The 19749-nt window shown below is 34.5% G+C and overlaps 1 protein-coding gene across 4 annotated transcripts in view; it reads left to right on the top strand.

Annotated features, from left to right (window-relative positions):
- Positions 1-9818: 9818 nt before the first annotated feature.
- The window catches only part of mvb12ba (multivesicular body subunit 12Ba), a 28171-nt gene continuing 18240 nt past the window's right edge, over positions 9819-19749 (top strand). For 2 of the 4 annotated variants that reach the window (XM_055198128.2, XM_055198131.2), the window contains exon 1: positions 9819-10014. Coding sequence is in view for 1 of the 4 variants with exons in the window: in XM_055198126.2 (XP_055054101.2) it covers positions 10152-10202 (51 nt within the window). In the remaining 3 variants the exon portion in view is untranslated. Of the gene's footprint in view, positions 10203-19749 lie in introns of all 4 variants that reach the window. The other 2 variants (XM_055198126.2, XM_055198129.2) reach the window with 1 other exon arrangement.

Raw genomic sequence — 19749 nt, 5'->3', positions numbered from 1 at the left:
TATTTGTAATGGAAAACTTTCCTGGAAATGTGAAGAATTAAATGAAGAGTGGGATTTATCATGTGCTGAAATGAGAAAATTGTTATTTAAAACGTACCTGCCGGATACAATCACACGAGCATTATAAGCCGTCTGCCTGAAACCAATGCATGGGTTCATGAATACAAAAGTGTGCGGATCAGCAGTTAAAGGAATAATTTATGGAATATTTTGTTATCATTAACTCATGCACATGCCATCTTAAACCCATGTGAAACATAACAAGAAAACATGAGCTGATATTAAAAATAAAGTGCCAGGAGAAAACAAAAAGGGTTTTTCATAATGATGCCATAAAATATCCTTCATCTGGAGGACATTTAAATACAGCGCACTTTACAAAGAGTTCTACATGTTACAGTTCCTCATCCTATTAAGAGATTTATAGAAGTGTTCATGCAAGGTTCTTTAAAGGGGTTAATGGTATTTCAAGCATTCTGACTGATTAACACAGTTATAGGGTTGTTTCCTCATGCTAAACGTAGGCAAAGTGTCAAAAAAGCATTTGGGCGTGTTACAGAGTATTTCTGTGCCGAATGCACTTCATCAGGGTTCTTACAAGTTTCAGAACGTTTTTTTCGATTACAGTTCCAACTGACGTTTCAGGGGTTTCTATACGTATCACTTCTTTACATGGGAACTTCCCCCGGAAAACCCCGCCCACCTGTCAATCAGCGGGAGACGCTAGAGCTTGCAAACATCACATCACGCGACACAGCTTTGTTTAATTTCAAAACTCAATAATGGCACGAATGAAGAAGTGTGTTTTTAGATGTAAGGAGAAGAAAGTCAGCCTTATGGAAACAATGGAAATAGTTTATTATCTGAGTTGAGTTTTGCGTGTGTTTGATGCACTGGATTTTCCCAACTGGGTCATGAGTTGTATGCGGTAAGACTTCTGTCTTGTACATATGAGTGTGCATATTATATAAATGACAGGAACATGTTGTGAATAATAAGTTAAACAGTGTTGTATTGTTGCATTACTCGTACTCGCTCCTCCCACGGTGGTAACTCCTCCTTCTTCATTTGTGTACGTTATCGAAAAGAATGGGTAAAGCTTATCTTTCTTTTATAAATCTGATTAAACTAAAGACTCTTCAGAGATATAAAGGATGTAATACTACTCTATAGGTACTCCAGATAAACATCAGAAATGCATTTTCCCCATTTCCCTCATAAATTAAAACACATTTTGGATCAACAAGATCAAAAACTGATTTTAAATGTTTTTTATTATGGCAATAAACATCTGAAAAAATAAGATATTTTACATTTTTAACAAAATATTGTTTGTATTTCATTATTAAAAACGCATTCATTGGTGTTCTTGTACTCAACTCATGCAGTTCATAATCATGACTGTTGCTAAAATTTTCAAAATGGTTAAATGCTAAAACTAGAGAAATTCAGAAAGAGCTTGAAAAAAGCTTTTCAACACTTGAACCAAATGTTTATGGGTTTAAGAATAACAAAATACTGGCCATTTGAAACTCGAAAATCATCCATTTTGTCTCATGTTTTCCATTAAAATTCAAGAAAATGTGTGACTGAATCATGAAAATTATAAAGTTTTCTGCTATAACTTTTTTAATTTTTGAGAAAAATTATTTTAGGATAAGCCGTATTCTCTTCATATTCTACTTGTGAACAGTCAGATATATAATAAAACAAACCACTAATTACACCAAATAACACTCTTTATTCAGTCTATATATGAAGAGTTTGGTTCCAAAACGCAATAAATCCATTTTGACAAATTTCGGTAAAAACATGTTTTCTATATACAAGAAATTGACAAGATGAAAAACATTATTTTCTGTTACAAACTTTCACATAGCATCTTTAGGTTATAACAACATTAAAAATTCAAATCCATAATTTGATTTTCAAATATTTATTATAAAAACGGATTATTTTTTCCGCAAAATGCAATAAATCCATGGCAAGTTTTTTTTTTCAAAATGTTATAAATCTACTGAATCCTATATAAATGTGCATTCATCTTTGCCATGTTATATTCATTTAGTTGACTAGTGTTATACACTGATAAAAAAACAACATTAATGGCATTAATCAACACTTACATTGTCATATTAAGATCACTGTCATTGCTGCGGTTATACTTGACGTCGTCGCTTAACGTTTTTCACAGCGATCAGCTGTAAAATGTTTTGGTCCTGCTCGATTTTCGTTGACTTTGAGTAAAATTATGGAAAGTTTTTCATAAGATCCCCTGAGGTCATTGTGTCGAGTGCCTCTCGCGTGAATTATTAGATGTTGATGGCTTACGTTTCTTTCCCGTTACAAAAAAACATCAAAGGGTTATCAATGCCATTAAAGTAAAATTTTGTTTTTGTTTGTTTGTTGATCAAGAAGTACAAAATAGATGAGGAAAACTAGGATTCCGAGGATTTGTTTGTTTACATTGCGTGGAATGGTGGGCTGTAATTTGTGGAGCGGATTTATTGCATTCTGTGGAAAAGGAGGAGTGGCGTTTATTGCATTTTGGGAAAAAAGGGAGAAAAGATCACAGAATAACACGGCGTATATTGGATTTTGCGTAAAATTAAGAATTTACTTTTAAATACTGACCTGATATAATACTGATTCTGGCAGTAACTCATTTTTTTTTTTCAAAAATGGCATTTATTGCGTTTTGGAACCAAACTCTTCAAATACAGACATCTACTACATGGCTATACAGCTGCTTCACATTCTTTGTCCATTCAAGCAGATTTTGGGGGTGGTAAAACTTCCGTGGTCGTCATTCAAATTTATTAAAATTTCATTCACTTGTAGTTTAGCAATTAAACTAAATGTCTTTAAAATTTCAAGAATTTACTCAACTTCAGCAAAAACAAAGACGATTTTACAAACAACAGACTTTGGCGAGTAGTTAAACATGAAAGGTGGTGACTAAAAACGAAAGGTACCTATGCTTCTTCCGGTGGTGTTAACAATAAAACCTACGAAATTTTGCCATCAACAAACCAACAGACCAAGGCCAAGCATCTCTTAATGGATAGAGAGGAGGAGCAAGGACCCCAATTACTTAGTAACAAATTAAGACTGGATTTACATACTTTGTTATGAAGCTTACGAATATATTAAAATATAAATTCTCTGCATACTACATAACACTTTAACTTAACTTAAAAACTTGGGAACGTTATGGTCTTGATTTTAATTTATTTTTTATTTTTAGCCTATTAATGCATTTTTTATGCCTTTTAATCGTTCAATAAAAATTATTTTAATTTAAACATTGTTTAGAGGACCCAAATTGACCAGTATAGTTGAATATCTGTCTTGAGTTAGACTGCTTCAGACCAACCAAAAGTCATATAAATCTTGTCGCTCAGTGAGTGATAAACATGTTGTCCTATTAATGGGATTTTGCTTCTATTTCTTAAAATATCAAACGTTAACCATTTCCAAAGTTTAACAAAGAGCACTTGAATTCAAAGAAACATCTGTTCACATAAGCCTCTCTTTGACATTGAATACTTTATGTGTTCAACAAGGTCATTGTTTCCTGTTTTCTAAAAACCATCAAATTCTGTAAATGTAACTTGCAACATTTTATAACAAATTGCATTGCAAAATTCAGTCCACGGTCATTTAGCAGGCCTAATGCTTTACTTGACCTGTAGCAACCTGGGGTTAAAGGTCAAACAAACCTGTGATTAAACCTGCATTCATTTGAGCAGTAGGTCAGCTCATTTAACCTCCACCTCATCTGAATATGTAAAAATATGCAAATGAAGACTATATTGGGCTTTCAGGAAACAGAAAATTCAATAAAAATACAACAGACCCTGCTGGAATAAAACCACAATCAGCAACAGAGAACATTACAGTAACAGCAGACTCCTTATCTCACAATCTGACTTATCATCATGTCTGTCTGTACATTAATAACAACACTGAATCCTCACTTACCAAACAACCTAATTCATCCATCTTCAGACTTATGTTTATATAATCTGGACTCAAATTTTACTGCAATACTTGAGATCTGCATGCATTTATAGTAAGTAAGATGGTGGATTAAATCTGTTTACACAAATAAATTGTGTGTATTACTGTACAGCCAAATTCTTTATTTTCAAATAACTTTTAGTACAAACGATATGTGATGATCTGTATGACCGAAGGGCTTTTGTGTAATATGATCCTAAGAAGGTGAATGTTGTCCACATTACATTACAAAGAGCTGTCAGAATTTAATCATTTAAATGGTTTACAGTGGAATAACTTCAATATATATTAGACACTAAGTCTATTTATACCATCATAGAGTGCTTGATTATGAGCAAAATGATAATCAGGATTATTTAACGTGGTTATTCAGTGACTTTGAAAATATGCATTTATTTAACATTTTTATCAAGTAAGTGTTGCAATAGGCTACACGTGTTAAAGCAGTGGTGCATTACAAACACATCTATATTTTAATCACACAATCATTGTTTTACCTCAATTATCTTGTTTATGTAATTGTTTGAAATTAAAAATCTAAACCGATTAATTGCACAGCCCTACCATAGAGGACTTTATGCTGAAACAAGTACAATTAATGTGAAATTATATTGCAATCATTTTAACTCAACTTTATGTTATATAGAGGAGTCTAGACGGTAAAAGTATCACTGAAAATTCTCAAAAACTCCAGCACTTTTCATCACGTCATAAGGTGCGTTTTCACAGAAGTGGTACACATCATCATATTATATTGTGTAGCCTGACAAGCATTGGACGTTTTGAAATGCATTGGCCCACACGATGTCTAATGCATATGAATTTATGCTCGAGGGGGACAGAGTTGAAACAGACAGAGAATGGTGATGATAAAAGGTCAGGCACCATGAGCCATTTATATTCATGCTGACAAACAACTCATCCAGACACAGAGAAGATCAGCTGGTGAAAATTAATTCACAATTGACCAAAATGTTTCAGTCTGTGGCCTGGAGGAACACAGAGAAGCATGAGATGCAGGACAGAAGATGTTTGGGGGATTTGTTTCTCAAATGATAAGTGTTTACACATCTAATCCAAATGTACATGTGTGTCACTTAAACTTATAAGCAAACTCTGAGATGAATCATGTTCATTTAAAGCCAAAGGATGTTTGAAGAACTACACGACTCTTAACTCGTGTTTGAAATTGAAACATATTTGTGACATCTACAGATGCATATACTGTCACTATGGTTGGTCTGTACTAGAAGTTTTATATTTTAAATGAATTTGGCTTTAAAGAGAATGAATGTGATTGTGAATGTTGAGGTGTGTGCTGGTGTGGGTTAGACAGAGACAAACCTCTCATGATGATACTCATGAGATTTATTTTCAGCTCATCTGTGTGACGGCTCATACAGCTCAGTCTCAGGTGTGAGATGTTGAAATAGCATCATGCAGACCTGAACTCTGTGATGTCAGATTTGATCACAGTGACTAATATTCACATTTAAATGCTGCTTGTACAGCCAGAGATGGCAGATGAATGACAAACCTTCACATTACAATATAAAGCATTCATTGCATGAGTTTGCGTACCACAATGTACAAACATGAATGTGCATGTTTGTGCATACAAACAAAATATTGAATATTGAGCTCAGTGTTTCACACATTCATAAGCACTGAGAATGATAAAGAAATGATTGAGACTCGATTTCTCATAGTGTGTTTGGGTTATATAAGGACAGAAGAGTTTTAAAATCACTTGTCATGAGTAATATCCTGACCTTTTCATGAATGCTTGCATGAAAAAGTCAAATGTGGGTGAATAAAGCTGTACCGTAGTCTCTTAGCCTTCAGCAAAACGAGAGAGAGAGAGAGAGAGAGAGAGAGAGAGAGAGAGAGAGAGAGAGAGAGAGAGAGAGAGAGAGAGAGAGAGAGAGAGAGAGAGAGAGAGAGAGAGAGAGAGAGAGACATGTGGCATCCATGAAGATGAAAAACACACCTTTAGATTTGAAACAAATAAAGCACAGCGATGAGAAAGGTTGTTGGAAGAGAGGCCGAACGCTGCTGTAGGTGTGAGAATTTTGTGTCACATAAATAAACAGCAAATATAACTACACAACCTACACACCAGCTGGACAGTGAAAACATTATATATGCTGTTAATGCTTCTTTTAAGATGATATTCTCTAACATTAAATAAAACAAAACAAGAAAAACAACTAAAACCAGGTGACAAAAATATCACAAAAACACTTTAACATATTAAAAAAGCAATGTTTAAAAATACATGCAGACAAATTGATTGTGATATTTACATAAACAAGAAATCACTATGTCTATGGTACATTTTTAGGATATTAGTATGTAACCCCTAACCCAAAATTATTGAATAAATCAGCCCACACTGTTTGTGCTACAAACATTACCCATATGGCAAAAAAAATCTCATTTTCCAAAAATATGTTTAAAATATATGCTAAACACATAAAAGTAAAGCTTAATTAAATATATTTTGAATTTAAAAATATTTTATAAACATATAAAATAAATATATAAACAAATACATCTTATTATGCATACTTTTTCCTGGCCTAAATATAAAAGTTTGCATTAAATTTATAAAGTATAAAATGTATAAGGATGTATGAAATATAAAATAATAAGTATATTCCTGCTGTTGAAAATATATTTCATTTTAACTTTTTAAAGTAAACTTTTAAAGTTTTTTCCAATGTGATATGAATATAAATGCTTTAAAATAATTTATTTTTTAAATATATTTCAAAAAATGTCCATACAAATATATTGGTGAAAAATACATTTTTGTAAACATATTTCTAAATATATTTCAGCACATAATATTTTTTGGCCATTCTTTGTATATTTTGAAATATATTTGTTTGCTGTATGGGAAAACAGACATGACTTTGTGAAGAGATGTGTGTCTTCTCTATGAAATGCACAGCACATGCTCATTAAAATCATGAATGAAAAATAATGCATAGACTTAATCTGAAGGAGGGACCACTTGAGTCATTTTAAAATATCTGAATGTCATACACACCTGGACACAGACTCTTTTGAATTAGCCTATGTGTCTTGTCCACTTGAAGCTTTTGGTTTGAATATTTTACACAGCTTGAATTTAAAATATAAAATGTAACAACAATGTAACAGATGTGTCAATGTCGCCACCTGCTGGTCACATAACAGCAGCACGACATGCAAACATATTGGATAACCAATAAAATATCATCACATCAAGAGATTGACATGTTTAGTTTAAAAAAAATTAAATGTTTGGTTAGTAAAATCTTTTTTTACAAAAATATTTTAATATCTAAAAAAAGATGTAGCTGAAACTAAAACATACAAACTGTATAGTTTACAAAAGCTTTTTTACCTCCAAAAAGTAATGCTTTGTGTCAATCCAAGTGTTTAAATTGTCCTTTTACTTATATCTTCTGCAATTTTAGCTGGTTAGCTTTAATTCAGACATGAAATAGATTAAACTCCTAGAAGTGTAACCTTTTGATTTAACCATAACAAATATTCAGCTGTTGCTGACACATTAAACACAAATAACACTACAATCTCAAAGACCACAGAAGCCTTTCTGGAAATCATATATCAGTTCATAAACAGCAGCCATTGGCACACACACGCGCATCTGCTGTGAGACTTAACACATAATGTGTAATTATATAACTGATGGCATGACTAATGTCACTACAGAGAGATGATCAGGTCTGCCAGGCTCTCCAGATGGCACCGTTCAAACTGTTTGTAGATCAGTGGGCACAGCTGATGGAGTATTTATACCACTCAGCTAAAAAATAACCCATTCTCATATGCACTGTACAGAGTTGTATAGTACTTAAGTATTTTTACTTTCTACATAAAAGTAAATTTTCAATTATTCATATTTTATTAGTGTTTTTCTTTGGAAAACAAACATTCCAAAACATATTATCATAATTTTTACTCCACTACATTTCATAATTTCAAGTTTTTGGTTTATATTTAATATTTAAGTACATTAAACATCTAGCAATTTTTTTGTACTTTTACTTAAGTAAAAAATGCTTTCGTACTTTTACTCAAGAAAGTAAAAGTAGACAATATTTATGTAATTAGGCATTAAATCAATTTTAATATGCAATATATAACGAATAAACAGTATGATTCTATGCTTTAGAATGTAGTGAACATTTTAGTAAAGAAAAGTAAATTTTTCCCAAGACAAACACTGTGATAAAGCATAGATGCTTGAAAAATTTAACTAAAATACTTAAGTATTATACACCTCTGGTACTGTATATGTACAGAAAACTGAGAATGGTGAATCACTTTTACTCCTGTTTTATTCTTTTTAACATATTCTAAACTGTTTTTATTAAAATCACATTTATTTTCTTTAATTGTTATTTTAAACTCTCATGTATCTTTGTTTTTATTTTTTTGATTTTATGGTGTATCTCTTATTTTTACATTTTCTTTTTTCTCTTTTATATATTGTTTTCTCATTTCTATGTAAAGCACTTTGAATGACCTCTGTGTAGGAAATGTGCTATACAAATAAACTTGCCTTGCCTTGCCTAAATGTTTTCATGTAATATTAATGCCAATGACAAGCAACTCATTAACTATCAAATTAAACAACAATATATTAAAGGGATAGTTCAGCCACAAATGAAAATTCTGTCATTATTTACTCACTTTCACATTGTTACAAACCTTTTATACATTCCTTTGTTTTGATAAACACGACGGAAGATATTTTGAGGAATGTTTGTAACCAAACTAATCATGACCCCCAACTTCCATAGTAGGAAAAAAGTGTGAAGTGAATGTGGCTCATCAACAGTTTGGTTACTAACATTCCTCAAAATATCTTAATTCGTGCATCAGAACAATGAAATTTAGTTGAGTGAATGATGACAGAATTTTCATTTTTGGCTGAATTATCCCTTTAATGCTTTCATTTTTTGCAAAACAAAAGTGTTTTCAATAATAAAAAAACTTCTAGATGATTTCATGTCAAATTACACAAGACTATTAAAGTTAACTTTATCACACAAAAAACATGCAGAAGTTGTGGTTAATTTCAAAAAGACATGAAGTGAAAGTTGAAGTGAGAGTTTTTAAAGGGAAAACACCACAATCAGAAAGACAGAAATAATCAGTTATAAATAAATTCTCTTTAACACACAGACGTTTTAGGACAACCGAGATGTGTTGATAGGGTTTGGTTGCATTGTGTTCCTCCCACATTCATTCTCAACAGCTTTTGGTAATATAAAAAACATTATTATCCTTACTGTAATGTCAAAAAGAAAATGTATTATTTAAATATAGTTTACAAAAAATACAATTTAGGGAAAGATTATGATTCAAAAAATGATTCATATTTCTTTTGATTTTGGCATAAGATATGTCCTGATCATATTTATTATTTAGTCCAAATTCAAATGAAGACTTGGTTTGAAGGGTTAACTCATAATCTACCTAAAGTGTTTGGATCTGTTGTCCTGTTAATCCTTCTTAAGTTATTTGCTGCAATCCCATTACTTCAATATGCATTCAATGACTTCTGTGTTAGGATTTTACTCAGCAAAACACAAACTCTGCCCACTTTAAACCCAGAATTGTGTTGCCCTACGATACAAATCTCTCGATGAAAATAAATAAAATAATATATTAATAGAAAAAATATTCTGTATGTGTAACTTAGATGGAGGAAGGGTGTATGTAGGAGGGTGTATAATGTATCTGATGGGTGACTCTCTCACTCTCTCTCAGTGGTTGTTAATAATGGCAGCAGCTTCTCAGGACAGTTAAATCGCTCGCGCAGATCAAGAAGAAATGCGCCGTTTAAAATGGATTAAATCATTAAAGGCAATATTAAGAGTCCAGCCGTGAGCTGTAACGACACACAGAAGAGGATTTAACGACATTATATCTGTAAACAGCGTCTGTTTGTCGGTCCGTCTGTCTGTGGTAAGAGCCGTTCATTAGCATTAGCTCGATTAGCTCCGCCGCTGTTTCACTCTCTCCGCTCCGCCGGGCTTTCGCTCTCATTCCGCCGCTTTCCCTCCCCTTACCCCGCGCTGTCTTATCGCTGCCCGCTGCGGGTCATGAAAAGCTGCTTCTGTTTGAAAAGGAAGAACCTATCACCGCATTTAACAGTTAAGTGAATTTGCGCTTTACTTGTTTTGTTTTCGCAAAGGTTTGGAGAAAAAGATTGGAATTTTTGAAGAACTGTTGTGTCGTGTTAGCATGCTAGGATAATTTAGGCTAAGCAGTGAATCTCTATGGAGTCTCCTAGCAACCAGCAGGCTAATGTCAATGCTAACAGCGACTGTATGTGTGATTAAACACGATTAAATATGTCAATACTCAGGATTTAGTATCGATTTTTATATCAAACGCATTTTAATCGCATAAAAGAAAGATTTAAAGCGTTTGAATGGCTTGTGATATGTTTAGTAGGATCATAATTGTTGTAGCGGTCGATTTTTAACGTTGTGTAAAGCTTACTGTATGTCTGAAATAGGGTTTTATCATCTCATTATATATTACATGCAAAGTTTTCACAAACAATAGAGAATATATATAGGGAATATAGTTGATATTGGTGTTTTCTGTATTATTGTGAATAGTGCTTGTCTATATTTTGGGATGTTATTATGACGTTTAACGCAAGTTTTCTGATTTAGAAAAGGCAGATTTCATTACTTGACTGTTTTACTGTTGCAGATTATTTGTTAAAGCAAGTGAATTGTAAATGCATATCAATAATATTGGACCACTGTGATGTTAACAATCATTTTAGTTTTTCTGTTATTCAATTGACTGTGGTGATTTATGTTTTAAATGTGAATTTGAGTCTTTGTATGATTGATGTGAATGCATCCCACAGGATTTGGGTGTGTTGTTGTCATAGCATTTTTAATGCAAATGTCTGCCAATTCAGTTTTCTTATGCCATGACCCTGAACCAATTTGGCTGTGTTCACACTGCACTTGAATCATTTGATTTTGAGATCTGACTCTCAAAACAGAGCGAATAGTGAAATCTGATCTGTTTCTTTAGACATTATAGTCAGTATCTGCTGGATCTGTATTGGTTGCTTTAGTAATGATGTTGAGAAGAGACTGTCTCATACAATAACAGAAAGCATCTGTGTTTATGGAAAGAAGGGATTCTGTTATTGCTTTTCTCTTTGATGTTATGAAACAGGATATTCAATAAAATGATACGTATGGTGGTGGGATTTTGTTTATTGTTGTTAATGACAGTACGCTGGCTTGAGGTTAAGGGAATCTTTGGCAATATTAGCTGAAAGTAGTATTTCAGTGCCGTTAACAATATTCCATTACTTGGAATGTAGTCTACAGATTCCGACAATTTTACTTTTTTACGTTTTAAGTGATTATGTCAAGTGCAGAGCGTACAAACTACAAGACTGTTGTCACTGTCATCTAATTTAAAACAATGACACATTATGAGTTCTGATGCGTTTCTGCCCCTTTTGATTGATAGTATATAATCTGACTGATCATAGGCCAATACAGGTGTATCGCTAGCTGAAAGTGAAAATCTTTATAGGTTTCAATTAAAGATCACAAAACAAACATTTCTCTTTCTTTGGAATAACAAGAAACAATCATTTGTGCACAGACCTGGAAAGTATAAGAGAAAGTATAGACGGTTTCAGCAGTAACAACATAAACACGCGCCTTTCGTGGTCAACACGTAAATTCCGGTAAACTCTGCGAAGAATAAATAACAACAAAGTCCTTTTAAAGTAGTTTATTTATATAACAAGCAAAATAAACAACAAGTAGATTACATAGGAACCCAAAACATTTGTTATTTTCGACAAGGTATTTGTTTAAGAGTTCAGTTTAAGCAACTAGTCAGACCATTAAACAAACAGAAACCGGAAGTAAAGTTCGGACCAGATGGTTATCGCATCACCGCACATGCGCCCGATGAAACGGTCTATATGGGGTTTGTTTATGTTAAATTTAACAAGCAGTTCATGATGATTTCCCCTGACAGCATTTACTGTTGTCACCTGTGCAAACAAACATGTTTTCTTAGAGAACTGAAGTAATGTTGAACAAGCTAGTTAAACTAACAGATGACCTCCATCAAGGTTCCAGATGTTTCATTGACAGAACCTTTTGTTCTTCTCTCCTGTAGTGATGTCTAAAGATGGGAATCTCAGGAGCTGTTTATTAAGATGCTTTTTGGGTGATCGTATCACTAGTGGGTACAGGTGTAAACTGGGTGTAATACGTTTTGAACTCCTCCACATACGACCGGGTGATTCTCACGAAAACTTGGTTTGAAAAATGTCAAGCATGAAAATGTAAAAATCGCTTAAATTTACTTTTTTTCCCACCAGACATTAGAAACAAAGTCTGGAGTATATGGGAACTAGGGGTGTCCTCGACTAAGGATTTACATATTCGAATCAGAATTTTCGAATCTTTCCATAGTCGACCGATAGTCGAATCATCTATGTTTGTATGCATGCGTTGGGAGGGGGCCAGACCAGGTACAAATTGGTAACTTTTATTTTCTTTCACAAACAGCACACATAAACAACTGTTTGATAAAGTGACCAAAACTGTCTTTCAAGTAATAAACGAAGACAAAACTGACGATGCATTTATATATATATTTTTTAAGGTAAAATGTAAGGCAACATTTGTTTAATTATTCCTCATAACATTTTAAAGCCACGATCTACAGAACATCACACAAAAATACATTTTGATAACTAAACCTAAAAAAATAACAAAGGTAATCCTGCCTTGGAAACTCCGGCTACAATTACGTGTTTTTATTTAATTTGGAGATAGCGCGTCAAAGCAGTCATGACCAAAAAAAACCCGACAAATGAGAAATGACAAATAATTTGTGATTGTGACTGTAAATGATAAAAACTAATCTTTATTTACAATTCATTAAACGTTAATTTATAACAAGAAAAACACTGAAATTAATGATTATATAGACACTACGCGTTATTATTTAGCACAGAAATACCTGCTTGCTTGCTTTGACTTTGATCATCTCTGTTTTCACTTTAGATACAGAAAGACCGGATGATATTATTTATTTCAGGAATCTCTTTGCTATAATTTGAAAGTGAACACCGACTGACCATAATATTAAATCACAAGAAAGACATTAGTGTCAGGCAGAAATAGGTTCGGTGCAGATACTAGTTTCCGTTTCATCTCCGAAATAAAAAAAACGGCTTACCTGTTTTGTAGTTTAACTTTAAGATAGACAATATATGTTTTAAATACATTTTAAAAACTTATACTCGTCGAAAAACATCCGTTTTTTAATGTTTAGTTTGATGAACTCCTAAATATGAGACGCAGAGCACCTAACCGTTCGGCTAAATTACATGCGCAAGCATGGCCAGCACGCAATAGCGCAACATCGATACAACGAAAAGCTATCCAAAATTTACATACTTAAATTAGATCGGAATTTACGTTTATAATAAATACAATTTTTTTTTTATAAAATAAGGTCAGAAGTAACAAAGTGCAGAACAAATATGCAAAATGCCTCAAGTGCACGGAAACAAAACACAAGCCAAATAGTTAAATCAGATAACCCAAAGTGATTTATAAATAAAATAAAATATAGAAATTATCAAAAGAACGAAAGACATAGTTTAATTTGCCAGCTTTGTCTTTTAAATGTCGAAACAAAGAGGCAAGGCTTTAATAACATAGAGACCTCTTATGGACGTGAAGTCCGGTCACAGGGGTTGTTGGATTTATTAACGCATTTTAAAAATATTTATTGAAAGCTGCTACTTCACATATTTTTGCAGCATTATCATAATATGCAGTACATTAATATATTGTGAGAAAGCTGTTATATGTGAAATCAGATAATGTGTGCACCCATACGGCCAAAATTAAATGATCCTCATTTCATAACACATCTGCGACGATTCGACTATGAGATTGGTAGTCGAATCAGGCTTCTCCTATCGATGCATCGAATCTTCGACTATTCGGGGTCACCCCTAATGGGAACATTAATTTAAAAAAGTTTACTTATCATTTAACACTTTTTGTAACATAATTTCAAAAGTAGGGGAGAGCGGGGTATGTTGTCACACTTTTCACACTGTCTAACATTTACTGAGCACCATACATCAAAATGGTATAAATCTCATACCAAATGAAAGAAGGAAGTCTTGGGCACATATGTTGTATTCATAACATCTTTATATCTTATCTCATTACAGAGTTGTAGACTGTTGAATAGTGACTGTGCACTTGTGACAATTTGCCCCATCGGAGGGTAAGTTGTCACACTAGATTATCTAAAAATAAGAACACAACTACTTAATTGTGAATATTGATTTTAATTTTTAAACTCAAACCAAACTGGAAATATAAACATCCGTGCCTGGAGAATCTGGAAAAACAATTATTTCAATCCAAATAATGCACATTTCAATTAAGTGGCAAGACCACTTTACTTTGAACTTTGGTTCAAATGTTCTATGGCTTTCACATAAAACCAGATAACTGAATGGAACGCTGCAGATAACTTGCTTAACTTAACATGTTGAACCTCTGAACAAAACAGATGCCCTGTATGACTAATAGGACTCATCTCCAGAATCACAATTCTGACACACATAAATTGCCTGGCCTGAGGTGCAAGCATCATGGGCCCAATTGTTGCATTTTACACATTTTACCCAGGTCTCCTTTGGACGACTCTTTGAAAATGGCTCTACACAGATGAGGCAGAAGCACTCTTCATCATCTGATGATGACTCTTGCATGATTTTTCTTCTTTTAGCTGCCTTGTTTTTCATAGGTCCAGATTTCTGCTTCCCTTTCTTTTGAAACAGCTTTTTGCTAGATTGAGGCTTATTCTTTTCTATATCATGTTTTCTGAGCATGTTCGATGTGTTTGTTTGTACAGGGGCAAGTTGTCAGATGTGACGACTTGCCCCAAAGTCATTGAGACAACTTGCCCCATACTTACTTGTGTGCTAATGTTGTCTAAATCTCAAGTTTAGCTCATCATATCACTTTAGCTAAAGTATCAAAAGACACTTTACGGTCTCCTCTATTTTGTGCAAAATAATCATTTTAAACATTCACACCTAACAAAGTTGTATTGCATAAAATGTAAAGTGATTTTTTTTTTTACTTTTTAAGCAGAAAAATAAGAAAATTGTGCTAACCTCAGATTACAGTGATCTTGACCACATGTGAACAGGAAGTTCACTATAGAAGAAGAAGTCACATAAAGTGGCTATTTGATTTTTGAGATAGAGCCTCTAGTGTTGGAGTTATTAACAGTGTGACAACTTACCCGTGTGACAACTTACCCCGCTCTCCCCTAAGTCCTAAAAAATCTCATTACCGCAACAGTCAGAAAACATCAACACTGTTAGGAAAGCTAATATAATTTCACATTTTTAAAAATGGATTATTAATAGTAATGCACAGTAAATTGAAATTCTGAAATAATATTTATTTTAAATTTAACGTTTTTTTTTATTTTGTTTTATTTAGCTCATATACCGCAACACCTTCCAAAATTTGCAACTATTTTTTTTTATATTTTGAAGAAACCTGACCCATTTTCAAAATGACATGACAAACCTGAAAGAACATAATTTGGAGATTCTGCACATGTATTTAAATTAAAAGTATTATGCTTCTATTAATGAAATTAACATTTAATAAGTATCTGTTGCGGTAATGATACATAGGTTTCGGAAATGAGGTTAATTATTTCGGTAATGAGAATACATATACTAGCCTGAGATTTTGTTAAAAACAAATTATAAAGTAGAAAAAACTGATAATATTTACAGCATCATGCGTTCAAGTTCAAAACTGTTTTATAGTGTAGTCTTTGAAAAAATATTATAGAAAAAACATGAGAACAGGAAGGCCTATATTAATATCCCTTTGTGTCATATTTAAGTCCCCATTATGCATTTAACATACTGAAATAAGATGGTCTTGATGACATTTATGCTGCCTACAAATGCGAGCTCTGAAGGCTGCAACCATCGGATTGAGAAATGGCCAGCTAATGTCAGCTGGATATCACAAAACATTTGTGTAAACAAGATGAAAATAAGATGAAAAATATTTCCTTGCTGGATATGATTTGGTCTTCTGACCTTTTATCATTCTGTGTCTGTTTCCATTAATGCGCGAGAGAGAGAGGCTGTGTCCGAAAGCTTAGACAGCTGACTTGTTGACTCGCTGCCTTATGAGACAATGGCAATGAGAAATGCTTTAGGACAGACTTCATAGGCAGCAAAATTGTATTTAGGTTAAAATGTAAGCAGCCCTCTCTATGTTCCGGGATGTCGCAAATCTGCTTGTGGTGCGGAGGTCTGATGGACCCACCCAATTCACACAAGCCCTGTGTGCTCTGCTTGGGGCTTCTCCACCCAAAGGTGGCAATTGTTGGCTCAGGGTGTCCCTTATTGTGAGGATCTCCCGATGAAGGTGCTCAGGACCCGGCTCAACATCGCTCTTGGATGTTTCGTACTCCAGTGTCCCACTGCCGGCAAAGAGCCGCAGGTGGTTGTCCTCCCTTCTCTCACCACTTCAGTTTGTCGCCGAGAGCCTGTGTCCTGAACCGGGAGCTGCCATGTCTGTTTCCTTTGGGTTTCCAGCGGAGGAAGATGAGATGTCTCTGACAGCGTTGGACGGAGACTGGGACCAGGCTCCACGTGGTGCATCAGCCACACAGCTCTCCTTCTACAAGGAACTGGTGCGCATTCTCTTCAAAGCCATGCAGGACTTGGAGATTGAGTGGAGCACCCCACAAGATCTCCAGAGAAGCAAGCTTGACTTCTGTTTTCTTCACTCGGGCCGCCCCGCTGCCGCTCAGAGGAAAGTCACCAAAGCGTGGGCTACCCCTCCCCCCATTTTTTTCTTAGGTAGGCTACCTGTGTATTCCCCCCATCAAGGACGGGAATACACCTTGGATGGTGTGGCACAGCTTTGAGGGTAGTGAAGCCTCATGACAGCACACCTGTCCGAAAAAGAATACCCGCGCCGGGAGAGGCTCTGTCTGCATTGCACACTATGGCGATAGGGCCACGAAGACCACTCATGGTGCTCATGCACAGTCATGCCTGTTTCTCTATCCGGCCTGTGTGGGGACACAGTGGGCACAATCACGGAGCATTTCTCGGAAGCGGTGAAAAGCTCTAAGGCTATGAGCCACTTCCTACCTCACCACCCTGTGTCTCATGGACCAGAACCGGTGGTGCATCGCAAGAGTCCCTGGCACAAATCCTCCAGTATATGATGCAAGAAACCGGGTCCTGGGGGACTGCCGTCTGGAACGAAGCCGCGTTCCTGATGAGAGTGCTGTGAAGGACAGAACGCTGATCGGCGGAAAAGAATGAGAGTCTCGTTGGATGTCCCCCTGGCTGTTGCGGGCGACGCAGGACGTTATGTTGAAATGTTTGTGTGTCAAATGTAATAAAGATTGTTATTTTGTCAAAAACAGAGCATTTTTCTCTTCAGTTGGTTTTGTGTTGCTCACCCCAGGGCCCGTCCTCACATAAGCGTCTACAACACGCCCCCCCCCCCACTCTCGAACACAACCCACATGCTGCGAAGACAGCAGAGGCGGAAAGGGTTAATGCACAGTCCTAATGAATTGTGATCCAACTTTGTGGATCTTGTGAAGCAACTGCTGTTGCAGCGCCTAGACGTGAGGCGTGCCATTGCTAGGTTGTCTTTGATACCTGAAAGTGGAAAGAAAGCATTACATTAAATTAGCATGTCTCACAACATTGGAAGAAAAAAATTTATGTACACATCATAATATATTATAGACTTGCGTTGTGTTGTGTTGTGTGTGTGTCACGTACATTTCCTAACACTGTAGTGTGTTTTTTGCTAAATACACCTGCTAGTAATATCTCCAAACCTAACCTCTCTCTCTCCTTCCTTCTGTACTCCTCAAGCCATTCTGGGTTGTTGTAAAGTTTCTCCCCGAACTTTGTCAACCTGGCCTTTGCTTAAGCTTTTTTCTCACTTGCTGACTGTCTACAATGAAGCATCATAAAGCAAAATATCAACAGTTATTACATTTTAAATTTGTATTAAATTCATAAGAGATATTTATAAGTAATAAACAATATGCTTAAATTCTCATTTCCGAAAGAGAAGTTCTCTTTACCGCAACTGCTATTAAATAATTGCGGTATATGAGAATGGTGTTGCGGAGGATGAGGTACCCCAGTATGTTTTGCTAAAAATAGAGAAGCCATGAAGGCTTTGCTCATTTTTTATTCAGTGCATATTATTAGACTTTAATAAAGAACATTTTCATAAAAAAATTGTAAATCAAAAAATTTTTGAAATGTAGAAAACGACCTGTTTCGGTAATGATAATCAAAATGTTGTGTAAGCATTCTGACAAGAGAATATTTCAAATTTAACTGGAAAGATATAAAGAGATGATCTTACCTGGTAGCCATCTTGAAGTAACTGGTCCATGTGCTTGGTTACTCAAAATCAAACTTTATTAAAATTATGTATGTGTGCTTAAACTGTGCTCAAAAAGTGTTGCGGAGGATGAGAACATCAGGCATGGACACAACATTTTCCTAATTTTTCTTCATTATTATTATACATGAATATTCAGTAAATTATTTTTCTGTCATCTAAAGTAGTCTAGCAAAACATCCATTTATTTTCTAAATATTTTTGTGTTAATTTGTTTAAATTACAACATAACGCATGTTCAAACATAGCCGGACGCATTGCGGTAATGAGAATTTAAGCAGAAAATTAGATAAAATTGACAAATTGTAAATTCTTATGTTAAAATCATACATTGTGCAAGGTAGAACACAGTATTGTGTTAATTTTGTTGCTTTTTAATATTACTATATTACACATTTTATAGCTAAAATCATTAGTGCCGTGGTGTTTCAATGGTTTCGTGAGAATCACCCGACCACATCCAGGGGTAGTTGAAAACGCATTCGACCGGATTGCTTTTGTGGTGTAGACTCTCATGTGTTCGCGCACCCTACTCTCCGCCTATTGATCTAATGTGATGTACTGAGCACAATGTTTTTAAATCGGTCCTGACTTCTCACGGGAATTGCTTTAAAATAATAGAGAATGCTCGCTCGTACATAAACATTTTCAAAAAGCATGTTTACTAAGCAGCAGACATAATATTAGTGCGCATCAATATAACCCCATCATTTCTAATGCTTGTGTTTTAACGACTCCTGACTTAGAAGGTGTCCAGCATCAGATTTTTTTTAAAAGCCCTTGACGCCAATTTTTTTGCACATATAAGATTAAGGTCTGAATTTACTATAACCATTATTTTCAAAAAAATATTTCCTATATAATTATTTACATTTTTTAGATTATCATTATCAAAAATTAGCATTACCGCAACATGATATTACACTTAATATATGCATTTACAAACTCATGTTTTGGTAATGAAAAACTAAAAGTTTATCTAGGTACTATGACAAACAAAATTTTCACTTTTATCTGGAGAGAAAAAAATAAGAACTGCTTACCTGGTAGCCATCTTGAGTGTCACAGTCAATTATTTCCCTTCCAACAATATATTTATTTGACATGTTAGTTCCTTGAGTGCTTAAACAATGATTGAAAATTGTTGCAGAGGATGAGAGAATTTTTCTTGGAC

This window comes from Misgurnus anguillicaudatus, chromosome 22 (genome assembly GCF_027580225.2).
Source record: "Misgurnus anguillicaudatus chromosome 22, ASM2758022v2, whole genome shotgun sequence".
In the NCBI taxonomy this organism is placed as follows: Eukaryota; Metazoa; Chordata; class Actinopteri; order Cypriniformes; family Cobitidae; genus Misgurnus; species Misgurnus anguillicaudatus.
This window is presented reverse-complemented; position numbering and strand designations above follow the sequence as displayed.